This window comes from Coniophora puteana (assembly GCF_000271625.1).
Source record: "Coniophora puteana RWD-64-598 SS2 unplaced genomic scaffold CONPUscaffold_20, whole genome shotgun sequence".
In the NCBI taxonomy this organism is placed as follows: Eukaryota; Fungi; Basidiomycota; class Agaricomycetes; order Boletales; family Coniophoraceae; genus Coniophora; species Coniophora puteana.
Genome location: NW_006913072.1, coordinates 482,734 through 496,381, shown reverse-complemented (window position 1 = coordinate 496,381; position 13,648 = coordinate 482,734). Strand labels below are relative to the sequence as shown.

At 50.6% G+C, this 13,648-nt stretch overlaps 5 protein-coding genes across 5 annotated transcripts; 4 read left to right on the top strand and 1 right to left on the bottom strand.

Annotated features, from left to right (window-relative positions):
* Nucleotides 1–568: 568 nt before the first annotated feature.
* CONPUDRAFT_78099 (uncharacterized protein) lies at nt 569–1,219 on the top strand (the record flags this gene model as incomplete). The annotated part of the gene is made up of 1 exon (XM_007777278.1): nt 569–1,219. The coding sequence occupies one exon, from the start codon at nt 569–571 to the stop codon at nt 1,217–1,219; it is 651 nt and encodes a 216-aa protein (XP_007775468.1).
* A 129-nt stretch (nt 1,220–1,348) lies between these two features.
* On the bottom strand, nt 1,349–3,275 carry CONPUDRAFT_78098 (uncharacterized protein; the record flags this gene model as incomplete). Its single annotated transcript, XM_007777277.1, has 5 exons — nt 1,349–1,440; nt 1,493–1,783; nt 1,835–2,474; nt 2,784–2,843; nt 3,060–3,275. 5 exons carry the CDS (start codon nt 3,273–3,275, stop codon nt 1,349–1,351), a joined length of 1,299 nt encoding a protein of 432 aa, XP_007775467.1.
* Nucleotides 3,276–3,798: 523 nt separating this feature from the next.
* CONPUDRAFT_147776 (uncharacterized protein) lies at nt 3,799–6,822 on the top strand (the record flags this gene model as incomplete). Its single annotated transcript, XM_007777276.1, has 7 exons — nt 3,799–4,796; nt 4,874–4,923; nt 5,310–5,368; nt 5,444–5,766; nt 5,837–5,971; nt 6,024–6,511; nt 6,560–6,822. 7 exons carry the CDS (start codon nt 3,799–3,801, stop codon nt 6,820–6,822), a joined length of 2,316 nt encoding a protein of 771 aa, XP_007775466.1.
* Nucleotides 6,823–7,948: 1,126 nt separating this feature from the next.
* CONPUDRAFT_133126 (aquaporin-like protein) lies at nt 7,949–10,193 on the top strand (the record flags this gene model as incomplete). Its single annotated transcript, XM_007777275.1, has 5 exons — nt 7,949–8,071; nt 8,132–8,219; nt 8,282–8,640; nt 8,709–9,006; nt 9,062–10,193. The coding sequence occupies 5 exons, from the start codon at nt 7,949–7,951 to the stop codon at nt 9,241–9,243; spliced, it is 1,050 nt and encodes a 349-aa protein (XP_007775465.1). The 3' UTR covers nt 9,244–10,193.
* Nucleotides 10,194–12,325: 2,132 nt separating this feature from the next.
* Nucleotides 12,326–13,623, top strand: CONPUDRAFT_160153 (uncharacterized protein; the record flags this gene model as incomplete). The annotated part of the gene is made up of 2 exons (XM_007777274.1): nt 12,326–12,655; nt 12,717–13,623. Coding segments are annotated over 2 exons (1,237 nt in total), but the record flags the coding sequence as incomplete, so codon positions are not given.
* Nucleotides 13,624–13,648: the final 25 nt, after the last annotated feature.

The following is a 13,648-nucleotide window of genomic DNA, read 5'->3' as shown; positions in this document are numbered from 1 at the left end:
ATGAACACAGTCCACTACTATGTGAATGGATGCCGATAGCATATCCAATACCGACTCATATCACATTTGTAGCCCTGTTTACTAATGCAAATGCATCCGCGGACCCGAACCTGTCACAGACACCGATATGGTATTGACGCCGACATGACATTGACGCCGACATTCTGCAGACGCCGAGACCGTATTAGAATCCCCAACATGCTACTAACACATTATCATGATTGGCTATTATATTTGTAGTGTACTTGTGAATGCCATAGTGACCACCAACGCCGACAGCATAGCCCACTGCTCAGAGCCTTAATATTACTTCATTACTATTATTGTAGTAAATTGTACTTATAATGTAGCATCCGCGGACGCGACCACTCCAGCTGTCCGCGGATGTCCGCTGGACCGAGCATGTCGGCGCAATTGGCCATCCGTGCTACCGAGCATCTCCATCGGCGTCCCCTGCAACATGTGCGCGGCAATTCTGCGTCTGCTTGCTTCCGTCACTCACGTCGCCGACCAGTGCGGCATCAAAAACGTCGAGATCGAATCACTCTTGCGCATCGCCTACGAAGCTATGCAAACCTCACACGCTCACGAGAGGCAAACACGGGCTGGTAGTGAGCGAGACCCAGCGCTTCGCCCCGATTCCTACGCCAAGCCCACCGAAGGCACAATGAGCTCAATAGCTCTTATGAATTTACTCGCTGTCTTAGCGAGAAGGAAAGCGCTCGCCGCAATACAGTTCCTTCGAAAACCTCCCACAGGCCTTTCAACAACAACGTCCCTGCAACAGATCCAACACATCACGCACCCAGACATCGTCAGACGCGCCATCAAGATCTGCTCCCTAAAAGCAGAGAGCATCTGCGCAGACGGCGACAGAAAGCTCAAGGATACCGATACGATGATAATGATGTCGGCATCCAGCTCGTATAGCACGGGATCCGAGCTCGCTGCGGCGATATCTACCCTTAGTTACAGCATCAAAGACACATATACACAAGAGACAATCGCCACGCGGATGCTGGTTGCGTCTGTGCTTGGGAGCGAGGCGGGTATCTGGTCACGTCTCAAGTCATGGAAAGAAGCCTACTTTCGCGCGCTAGGATCCATCACTGCAGCAGAGGGAATCTCGAGTTTTAAGGTCTTGGACTCAGAAACCATGGCCAAGCTAAGAGAAATATATGATGGGGCAAAAGCTGGTTTGGATGGGGATGTGCACTGATTTGGGTACTATTACATAAATAGCACTCAATTCAACAGTAGATGTAAAGAGTCACATTTATCGGGTCTAACAACAAGGATGGGGGGCACATTTGTACATGATTGAAAATATAATTTCTCTACTCTTCACTCAGGCGTAAAAACCCGCGCAATTACCAAAGGTTGACGTCTTCGCCCCCGAACTACGATGGTAGTTATGGTACACAGATGAGATATTCGTCCCTATGCGGAAATTTGTGTGGTTAGCATGTTACATGAAAACTGGCCTACGTACGTGAACGGATCGTTTTCTGTGGGGGAGGCATAAGGCTAATTTCTCCTCTGTTGTACACGCTCTCCGGTGTTGGGGGAAGGTCTTTTGTCCGATTCGTTGCATTGGGCGATGACTTGTGTTCGTTCAGCGTACTGCATGAGCTGCTTCGGCAAGATCGCGATCGAGTGTTGCGCTCGCTCGAGTTGGTCCTAGGATGAGCTGAAAATATGTTGGCGGGCTCAGTCATAGTGGGTTGATAACTAAATGAGGTAGGAACGGCGAGGTAACTGGGGTCCGAGATGCATGCGGTGTCTAAACAACAAACCTTAATACCATTGAATGATACAAATCAGACTGACGTACGCTTGGCGATGGCTCCTACAATTCCTATACTGCCCTCCGAGTAAGAGAGTGGCATAGGTGTAAGCGGGGTCCCGACAGTCGTAATACATACCACCGGAACGTTCTCTTGATCTTCCTTCGTACGCGCCTGTACGCACACATTCTCAGAAGAGAGGCCCACTCCATCCTTATACGGGCCCGTCTCGTCCCGTCCACATGTATTGATGGGTTCCAGCGTCTTTTGTATAGCCATACGAGCGCCCTCAAAGCATGCGTTTATGCCAGTGCTTTCGACCCTACCACGTCCGGGACCCATCGTCCCATACATGCCAAGGCAGGGGCTGAGGTCATGTTCAAGCGTCTCAGCACGCTGTACGGCTGCATGGATGTACGTCTGCAAATTCTTGTACTCGCGTAGCCCGTCCGGACGAGATAAGTCCGGTATGCGTAGTGGAAGGGTCCTTGGCGAGGCCAGAGAACGAAGGTGGTTGAGCTCAATGCGGAGGTACTGTTCTTCCGTTTGGCGTGATACGACGCGATCGACAAGGGAGGAGAGTGTGGCGCGCAAGGAGTCGACTTCAGCTCGGAGAGCGAATAGGTCGTAGTCCGCTGAAATAGAAGGTGCCATCGACCGCCGTATTGAGAGTGAGTGCGCTGTGAGCTACGAAGGATGCCCATCATAAGTCGAATATTTCCAGAGTTATCGTTTGGATTCAGACCATGGATAGCTGCGGCAACTTGAACATGGACTGTTTGAAGACAACGCAATTACCATTTGTTGAGAGTTGTTGTGTAATATGCGCTGTTTAAAAATGTCGTCACTGCCACCGACGCGCGTTTCTCCGGAAGCTTCCGGAAGCCTACGCGTTCTCGAGAGGCTTATACTCAGCTGGCATACGCTCCTCAGCCAGATGCACAACGCCCTTACCATACACGACATCAGGGAGAATATCTGCGAACATGTCCTTACACAAGCAACTCTTGCCTCGCTTGCACGAACTTGTAGCTCGTTCTGGCACTCGTCGTTGGACTTTTTATGGTCAGGCAATCTTGAGCCTATATCAATCAGCAATCTAGTATTCTATGTACTCTCTCATGTTATGGTTACAAACGAAAGCGGAGATGTTGTAAGCGCATTCGTGCAACAGTGATCGCACCCGTTATCGTCGCTGATCAGTATCCTATGCCTTCAGGTGGATCTACTGGTGTCGGAAGATGAACGTTGGACTCGTCTCTTCACGCTCACCTCCCGAATTCGTTGTCTCCATTTGAACTTTGGGTCTAATCCCAGCATATCCGATCGTGTTCTCGCAAAGCTCGTTTCGTTTCCGTTCTCCCTCGAAGCGACTTTTCCGAAGCTACTGCAGCTCATAGTTGACGGGAACAAGGCAGAAGAATATCGAGCATCCGTCATGCTCTTCCCTCGTCTGCGTTCCCTGACGATCATTTGCCACCCAGCCATTGGACACATCGGCTTAGATTTACTACCAGAGGTTTGCCCTGAACTACAGGTTTTGAGCATGCCAGAGAAAGAACCGTTTTCCTCGGCCACAGATAGAGCGACTTTTGCCAGAACAGTGTCCGCTGTTGTCCCTCGGCTCACTTCACTTGTAACCCTACGCTGCTTTGACCTTGATCCGCACGCGCTGCTCAGTGTTTCTGAGTTCCCTGCTCTCAAAGACCTTGTTCTGACGAGAATGCATTCTGTGCCGATGCACGAGCACAAGCCGCTTTTATTTGGTGCTATCAAACTTCTCGACCTTTCTTCGCCGAACATAGACCTTATCATGTCCTTTCTGCGTAGGCTCAATACACTCCCGAGGACACTCAGGATCAGGTCATCGTACCCGACAGTTCTGGAATGGCATACCCTTTTCCTAGTCTTGTCTCAGCAACGTCACGAAGACATAAAAGAATTGACGCTCAACGGAGGTAATCAATTTAGTATCCCCCCTGACTCGTTCGACCCCCTCACCACTCTTACAATGGATCAACTGAGGCCACTATTATTCCATGACGGCCTTCGCAGTCTTTCTCTGTGCATACCATGCAGTATCTCAATTTCCCTCGACGATGCACGCGAGCTAGCCAAGGCGCTTCCCTTCCTCGAGAAACTCGAATTCCACATGCTTTCCCATTCTTCAGTGACACTAGACTGTCTACTTATCATTGCTGGAGAGTGCCAGCTGTTGACGCATATCATCACACCGATTGCTTGCTCTATGCAGCTTACATCTACTATTTCACCACTACCGACCCAACCGAGTCTCAAACACCTCCACCTTGCTATACGCGACTCGAGCAACATCACTGCACTCTGTCAATCTTTGGAAAACTGTTTCTCCTTCCTCACCATGCTGCGTTTGGAAGAGAGCCGCGACACCTCCCGTACCGATTCCCTAATAACTTGGAGCATCCTACGGCCATTAATACAACTTACCAACCTCACAGTCTTGGAGATACGCCTCAAGTCATATGCGTTCGAACTTACGGACGGAGATATCAAGGAAATAGGGAGAGCCCTCCCTCATCTCACCTACTTAACAATTCGTGGACAGTGGCGGCTAAAACGAGACCCCTCGCGGCCCCCTGTGACCTTCAGCGGTATACTAGCGCTGGTAGACCTCTGTTCAAACCTGGGGGAAGTTACAATACACGCAAACGTCAGTTCCACGTTTTTTCAGATGACTCTCGGCCAGCGCATCGAGCTACGGTGCGGAATCCCGCGTAACACGTCGCTGAAATTTCTCGACGTGCTTGAGACGTACGTCCCGTCGGGTGACATCCTCGATTTTTCTATCCTTTTAGCTGTCTCGTTTGCGAGCCTCGACTTCTTCCGCATGAATGGCACCGCGTATGGGCGCGGGAACGGTTCTATAGGCAAACCACTTGCGGTGCTCAGGCAAGCTGAGAAGCATTGCAATTTTAGCAGGATGAGCGCAGACGAGCTGCGACAGATCGTTGGATCCTCAAATACAGATGTGTAGAGTAGCGTACTGAGCTGGCCATTACACATCGAATTCATATGTTAACCATGAATTGGCGATAAACTTGTCACAGAAATATCAGGGTGAAGTTCCTCATTACGTGGTTCAGTCTACTCCGTGGATGTACGCACTCTACTTTGCCTGATAATGGGTGATTAGTGTCTTGTCCATTCATAGTCAAGTAGAGATCCACTTCTGTAGGTATTTGTCTCCGTTTGCGAAAGCAATAGCAGCGGCAGCCGGAGCATAGAGGAGGTGCCGACAGTAGTCCATATTACTTATCATAAATAGCATGGGAAAGGAACGTTCTTGGAACTTCTCTTCGGAACTGAGGTATGTGGATTTTCAGGTACCAGGGGTCCGGTGGCTAGGCGAACATTAATATTTCCACAAATAATCGTCACGTTTCACGAAAATCCGGACCGATTCTCTCGCACCACAGCATGCCATTAAGCGCATAAGTCTGAATCTGCATTCCGCTTCGTCATCGATATTGGAACGATTTGCAGCTACTAGCATGGCTTTGGCTGGGATTTTGGACCTAGAGGCAGAGTTGCGATTTGACTTTGTAAGTTTGATCTAAGTATCCCGTTCGATATTTTAGATACAATGTGTAATGTGACATTCGACTTTGCATCGGCAGGTCAAGGAATCAGAGGCAAACAGTTACTCCAAAAATGTTTTGGGAAAATTCCTTGACAGTGAAGTCTACTTAGGTTTGCCAGCCCGGACACTGGACTCTGTTGAAGGAGGAAGCCGTATTGACTTCAATCTCGCCCCATTTGATGATGGAGACAGCGACGAGGAGTGGTGTTCTGTGGGATCAGAGGAAAAGATCTCCATCTCCGAGCTCGAGAGCGAATTACTTAAACGCGATATTCACGTCTCCGAAATCATGCCATACGAAAGAAAAACCGATCATCACCAAGATCTAGACCAACCCCAAATTCTCTCCCCTCACCGGAGGTGAAGGAGAATGCCTTAGCATCAGTGCACAGCTTACCCTTGTTCTCATCCTAACGTTAGCGAAACATAGACACGATCGCATCAACCCGCGGATCCATGATCGGACGCAACATGCTCTAAGACCGCCACCACCACCTACACTCCCTTCATTACGAAAATTATATACGCGAGAGGTTATTACCGAGAGAGAGATAGCGGACACTTAGTAAGTAAGGTATTCTCATCTGATTAACGAATCCTGATCGCTCGAACTACAGCTGTTCTGCCAAATTTGACACTGTTCAGTACGGCACATACAAAGCCCGCCCGGCAGCCCTAATTATCATGACGTATACCTTTCATGCTTCAAACCCGTCCTTGCACCGATTCCGCCGCGCAACTATTGATGTCAAGTTCAGCGTCATACACCCACCGTATTCGGGTGCACTACCCACCCCTGGTAAAGAACAAGAGTGTCCTCCGACAAGTGCTGTTGAAGTCCTCGGGTATGCTCCTCGGGGTTTGTACGGGGAGGTTTCGTTTTCGCAGATGACGAAGGAGCGTGGAATATCAGCTCCGATACAGGGCGGCCCTTCCTTCTTGTCGCTTTCTATTCAACCAAAGGTATCATACAAGGAAGAAGCAAAGAAAGGGAGCTGTCTCGTGATTGAAGGTAGCGAACGCGGGTATCCTCCGACAAGAGTCGTTTGGTCTGCCGTAGAGAATGAACACTACCCAGACGGACTCGCCGGAATACCAAGCTGGAGTACGTACCTTATTATGTGTATCTTAGTCTGACTCACAACGTTTTCAGTTCGAACAGCAGTTATTGTGGGCATCGAAGAGGGCTGTGCACAATTTCAAGCGAATATTCGCCTTGACACGTCAGTTGGTTTCACTGTTGACCCGAGACGGTGGTGCCCACTGCTAGCAAAACGCGACGACCCTGTGCATTTCAACACTGCGAAGCCTCTCATGCGCACGCACGAAGTTCTAGGGCCTTCCTTTGATGGTCTGGATCTCGTAGCCATGTTAGAAATCGAGATGGGAGGAACCATAAGATCGATTAGAAAGTAAAAAAAAACTGCAGGTCGAATCTTGTGGATCATACGGTTTGAGTGTCACTCACATCACGATGTACCGTAGTAATTGAGGTGACCTTCAAACGTAAACTTCGTTGGAGCGGCCTCTGTATTTAGAGACAGAGGCTAATCATCGAGGATATTTCATTTCTCAAAGGGATGGCGATCAGTCTATTATGCCTCAGGATGCAGTGTTCAGCCCGGTTCGAGCACAGACGTGGAGTCCAAAATCTTAGACAAGCAATTGTACCTGTGCAGACGTACCGGCCGACATGAGTTCTAGTTCCCAGTCCAATCAGTCCGATGAAGAAAGGGAGCGACTCCCAGAAAGATAGAGGATGTGTTTGAAGAGCCGGGCGCCATTGTGGCTCGTGCATTAGCGTACTGTACCACGGTTGGGCCGGCGACAAAGAGCGTAGGCACCCGAGTCGGAGTTTAAATGAGCGACTTTGTTCTTTCCCGCCGCGCGTTCTTCATTTGAACGCAAGTTCTAGCAGTTCATCGATGCACCCCTCCATATGATCTCTAAAGCTTGGTTTCTTTCTCACACGCCATACAGTGTTCTTCAATTTACTTCATGCAACGTAAGAGTCACATAGCTCCCTTTGCCTAGCTCGGACACGACCTGGACGCGCTCAAGGGTTCGCAGGCATTAATCGAGTTAACCAGCGGGAGCAAGCAAGTTATCGTGCTAGTCATCTTCTCCTGTAGCGATGTCTATTTCTTATCGCCAGACGTGTTCATGCTGACCCCATACTGATTTGGAGCTACCAACCACGGGGTACGGGGCTTCTAAACATCCCGCGCACCGTCTTCTTTTCCCCTGGTGAGCGTGCCAAGCCCTCGATTATGTTCTTCCAGATTGTGAACATCGTCGGAGGCCGCTCGACGGGGTTTTGGCGGACTAAGCCCCAAGTATAGCTAGCTTCTGCCGTCTAACTTACCTGACGGGCCTCATCATTGAAGCATCGAAGCCCTGGTAAATCGTTCCCAGCCACTCCACTGATGATCCGTTCAAATAGTTCTGGTTCTAGATAGATCTTGGACGCCCTTCTCTCCCGTCTTGCCTCCTCGCGCACGCCATGAGCCATAATGACGACCGGTCTGCATTCGCTGATGGGATGCCTATCAATTTCCCCGTTGTACGTCTGAGCGAGATCAGTCCACAGCCGGTCTTCATGCAGAAATGGGAACGTCTCCGCCATAAAGAAGCACATTGGTTTGCGGCAATGGTAGCTGAGGCGGTACGCACCGAAACCCTTCTTCATACCGCTCATCGCTCAGCATGGATTTCGATCCAATAGATGGGCGTGTTTTGCTATGTCTACTGCGGTGTTGGAGCCAACATTGCGTGGAATACCACTACGATTCTCGGCCAGAGCGGTGTCGGCTGTACGTTCAACCAGCCCCAAGCGCCATTGTTTCCACCGATCTGACTAGTACTAACCCTATAGCTCTTCTGACTGTTGGCTTCGGATATGCCATAGGCATTGTTCTCGCCATTACAGTCTGCTTCGCAACCTCCGGTGGACATTTCAACCCTGCTGTCACTGTCTGTATGATGATCTTCAAAGGATTTCCCAAGATCCGCGCCGCACGATACATTCTCGCCCAGATGATAGGTGCCTACATCGCCTGCTTGCTTGTTTACGTCCAATGGGGCACGTTCATTGAAGAAAGCGTCCAAGTCCTTCGCACCAACGGCCAATATGAGTCGGTCATGTTCTCCTCGACTGGCCCTGCTGGTGCATTTGCGCTCTATGCCCCAGTTGGCCATCCCCTCGGTCGCATCTTCGTCAACGAGTTTGTCAATGTGGGTCTTTCACGTTCTTCAGCACCAGCTGACTCCGTATCTAACGCATCACAATCACTCACTGATAGAGTTTTGTCATCGCACTCGCAATTTGGGGCTCTTTGGACCCAACGAACCACATGATTCCGCCTGCCGCCGGACCATGGCTTATCGCCATGGTGTACGCTGCCGCGATTTGGGGTTTTGCTCCTGCCTCGCTTGCAGCCAACAGCGCTCGTGACCTCGGTGCACGATTCATGGCTCTCACGATCTGGGGCACGCAGGCGTGGGGCGGTCATTACGCCGCTATCGCAGCGCTGACGAACATCCCGGCTTCTGTGACTGCCGCGTTCGTCTATGAGATGTTCCTGGGATCGCATACTCGCAGTAAGTTGATAGCACGATTTCGTATGCGCAGCACTTGACGCGACTATTTCACCAGTACTCACGCCATCTGCTTACCACTTCCATGCGGCGTACAAGAAATATCACGAGGACAACGGCATCATAGCACCGGGCTTCTCAGAGGACGACGAGCAGCTCCACGTTACCGCCGAGCCAGCCCCGATTAAAAGCACAGAGTCTTATGACAAGGGGCAGGAGGACCGCATTTCCGACGTTTAATCTGTTCTTCCGACCATCATCCCATCGATTCCGATTCCATTTGTGTGGGTTGAGGGTCAGCGCAGCGAAAGATGACATGTGGTTTCGGTAGCACACATTCGCAAGGATCCTAGACATGTACCTAAATGCGAACTCTGCAAGCATATCATCCGAGAAAGAAATTCTACGTACTAGTGGTTCTCATCTCGTATGGTGATGACATACGTAGGCCACACCAGTTATCGACATGGACAATCAGTGTATTCAAATTACTATACATCCCCATCCAGCCCTGCCTTTGCCTCGTCGAGCACCCCCTTCAACTCTGATACGGTAGCTTCATCTATGGCTTTGAAAACCAAAGCTTCTTCGGCTGCTGTGACAGCTCCCAACGCCAGGAAGTACGCTTCCTTCCACGATTTCAGTGGCAGCCAGACGTTAGCTGCGTTCCCAAGCGCAGAAACCAAGAACACACGCGCGTTCAGCGCCTCCTTCGTGTGGGGGCCGTCGATATTGGAAGTCAGAGCGGCTAACGCGGCAGCAAGCTCCGATCCTATACCGTACATCAAAGACAATGTATGCATGTTGATCGTACTTCCCTCTTTGTATTTATTATTGCCCTCGTCGAAAATGGTTTGCGCCTTCTTAAAAGAGATTTTGACAGCGCGTTGGATGATATCCGGGTGGGTGATGTGCTGGATCTGCTGTAGAGACGTAGTCGCAGATAGGCCTGTAGGAGGTTTATTGAGGCGCCGTATTCCTGGGAGCGTTTTCCTTCGCGCTAGGACGGCGAGCAGACTCATGAGAGAGATCGAGCTCATCGCGTTTTCGGTGAGCATGGCATGCTTATATTCGTCGTCTGCCTGCTTGTCTGGCTGCCTGTCGCGCGCTTGATGGTCTTGCATGGCTTCGTAGGAGATGCGCAAGAACGACTCGATCTCGACGTTTTTTATGCCATATTGGTCGGCGACATGAGTGGCAGACGCTATGAGGCGCAAAATAGTGACGCGGGATTTGACTAGCAAAGGTATGGGTTAGGGTCCATGGAAATTAAAACATATACATACAACGATCCTTCATCATATCACATATATCCAGTTCCTTATCCCAATGACGTCGATCCGGGTACAGAGCATCCAAGCGGCCGAACTTCCTACGAACATCAAGAGTCCTTTTCTGAGTACTGCGCTAGCACCTCGTAATCGGAAACAATGAACTTACTGCCTGATTGCTGTTTCGTCATCAGCATCACGAATATCCCAGATGTCGATGATCTTCTCAGCCCAGCCGCTTTGAGAAAGAAAGATGTGGAATAGCCGTAGTGTGTACTTCAAGTCCTGTGCGAGGTACGCTAGATCCGTCGGTATTGGAACCCCTGGCACCCAGTACGAAGGCCAGCGAAACAGCATGCTGAGTGCTTCAACTGCCTCGAGCCCCAAGGAAGTCTCGGGGTAGTACTCGGGCCGCTCAAGCATAGCACAGTCCAGCAGGAGACAGGGGATCTCGGGCCTGCATTCAAGTACATCAACCCACAGCTTGGGAAGTGTTGGTGGAGGCACAGCTATGAGGCAATGCACGGCCCGCACCGCGTAGGTCCTGACGCGTCCACAAAGACGCGTCGCCATCCATCTAGCAGAGGTCTTGTCGTTGTTCCACGGTCCCAGAGTCGTCGGGTCTTTTGCATCCTTGAGATCAGGCTCTATCCAGTTTTGCCAGGCCGTGCTGGGATCAATCAACTGCTCGGAGTCGGTAGCTGGGTCTCGTAGGGCGGTAGAACAAAGGGCACACAATAGACGCGCAGTAGTGGGTGGGGGTAGTTTGAGAGGGATAGAGGGCAACTCTGCTACACTCGACATCATTCTTGCTGCCGTCATCCTCCTGAGCAAGAGCTTCTCGTTTACGTTCTAGCATAAATAGTATTTTAGTTCATGCTCCGATAGCAACCAATGTTCGAAACGAAACTTCAAAGGTCCAAGATGAAGGGTGATACTTACCTGCAAGAACGCGTCGACAATCCCGTGCTTTAACAAGTCGCCAGCAACAGCTTCTCGTTCGTCAGCGTGCCTTAACGACGGCACCAAAGCTTCGATCAAATCCATCGCCTGGAAGGGAATCGTAAGGACATAGAAGGATCCCATCTCCCAGATCTCGGGCGTATCAGATTTTTCCTTAGCGAGTGCCACTAGAGGTTCCACCGCACCAGCTTGGATGCATGCTTGGATAAAAACGTCGATTTTCTCTGCAGCTTGTTTGATAGCCGCTTGTTTTGCTGCGGAAAATCTGACGAGCAACGTGTGCTAGAAGATTTGCCGTCAGAATACTCGTGATACAGGCTCAACTTAGGTGATACGCACCAAGAAACACCAAGTGAAGATCTTGTTACCGTTCGGGTCCGCAAGCTTTGCGAACTTTTCAGCCAGGTAACGGGAAAGATGAGGCTCGGGCTGAATGAAAGCTTGCTCAATTTGACGTTTAGAGTTGGTTATATACTCGCTTTGAGATGTACGAAGATCTTCATTCGATGCGTCTTCAACGGAGGCCATGTTGAAGCAGTGCGAGAGATTAGACGTCCCAAACACATGTTAGATTGTGTGGTGGCACCGACTAGCGCCGAGCCAAGCGGAGCTCGAATTGACGTTAAGCGCCCCCTTCCACTGTACGAGCCTAATGTACGCATTAAGGCATGTGGTCTAGTGGCGTTGACGAATGATGCGCGATAACCAACTTAATCGATCCCATAAGCTTATACACATAACTTGTACTCTGATCATATATAGAGCCTTCACCGGACTTTCGAATTATATATCAGCTGTTGATAGGTGAAGCGCGTATACAGGCGGATTTATAGTCACTAGCAGCGTACGGCCCCACGTAGACACTTACATAATACACCTAGCAGCGCACAAGCGTGTAGACACTTACATAATCCATGCCGATATACGTTCACTAGCGCAGTCGCGCCGTGTGCAATTGTCCCGCTTTGTTCGGATCTGGTCAGAGCCCCTGTCTGTTTCCCGAGGGCGTACAAGTCGACCTCGCAAGCTACCCTACACTCCACGACCGTCAAGCATAGGCGATACTCAACGCTGTACTCACTGAAGCTATGCCCCGTGCGCCTGTGACTGCGTCCCGACTATGCTCGTGTCGTTCGCATGGATGCGGGAGACATTCCTCGGGATCAAAGCCACAACAGCCTAGGACATTCCGTCGACACCGAGAAGCTGACGAGCTCCTCTACGCCAAGGAAGGAGCTCGTCTAACAGCGGCTGAGGCCACAAATGAACATGTCCCGCACGTGGATGGAAGTGAACACGGGGATACATTCGACGCGGACGACTACGCATATGACAACGGATTTGAGGCGCATGACGAGGGCTTTTCGGATGAGTTTCAGGACGACCACGCCAAGGAAGACGGGGGTGAACCTTTGCAGGTGCGTAACGTGGTTATTAAGCCACCATGAAATGAGACTTATCTTATGAAATGACGAGTAGCATCGAGGTTATGAGCAAAACCTTCTCTTCGGCGACAATCATAATCCCACCCTTGACGAAGATGACGATACACCTCCCAGCGATGACGAGTTCTTTACACGACTCGTGCGTGCTCGTACGCCTCCAGCTAGCCCTGAGGGCTCCGAAGACGAAGACGAAGAAGCAGCACAACCTGAAGAGAACCAAGAGAATGAGGCACACGACCCTGCCCAGGACAAACTCGACAACGCGTTCAAAATAACCCTAGATGAACTCTACGATTTTTCTGACGTGCAAGATGTCCTTCAGCCCTACAACCACGATGAACTCCCACAGGCTTTTGATGATCATCCCGCCATTCGGAACGTGTACATCCGTGCATTTGTCCTAGTCGTCTGCGAAGGCATATGTCATTCAGCGGCTCAGATGATGCTAGAAGGAACTCGAAACCTACTCACACAGGTCGCATTACAACACCCCGAAGATGAGTACCCTGGTCTGGACAGGTTTGCTTGCACGTTTCCCACTGTGTTGAAGCGGCTTGGTTTATCCACAGATAGGTTTGTAATCTATCTGTGCATCTGTGATGTCTGCTGGGCTGTCCACCACCCCTCACAGCTATCCGACCTCGAGACCCCTGCTTGCACGGTCGAAGATTGCCCAGGCACAATCTATAAAGAGAAACGGCTCTCCAACGGAGAACTCAAGCGTACACCAGTGAAGATTGTGCCTTACGTTCCTCTGGAGCGAGCCATCCAGAGGCTGCTGCTGCGACCCGGAAAGTGGGACCAACTGCAACATTGGCGTGGCCCGGGTGACGAGGCAGGACCTGCTCCGCCCACAGCTGGCTCCGGCTTCCATTCCTTCCCTGATCCCCTCAAACCTATGACAGATGTATACGATGGATGGGGATGGCGTGCAATTCAGGGTGGGCTTGAACGGAGACGAGGAGG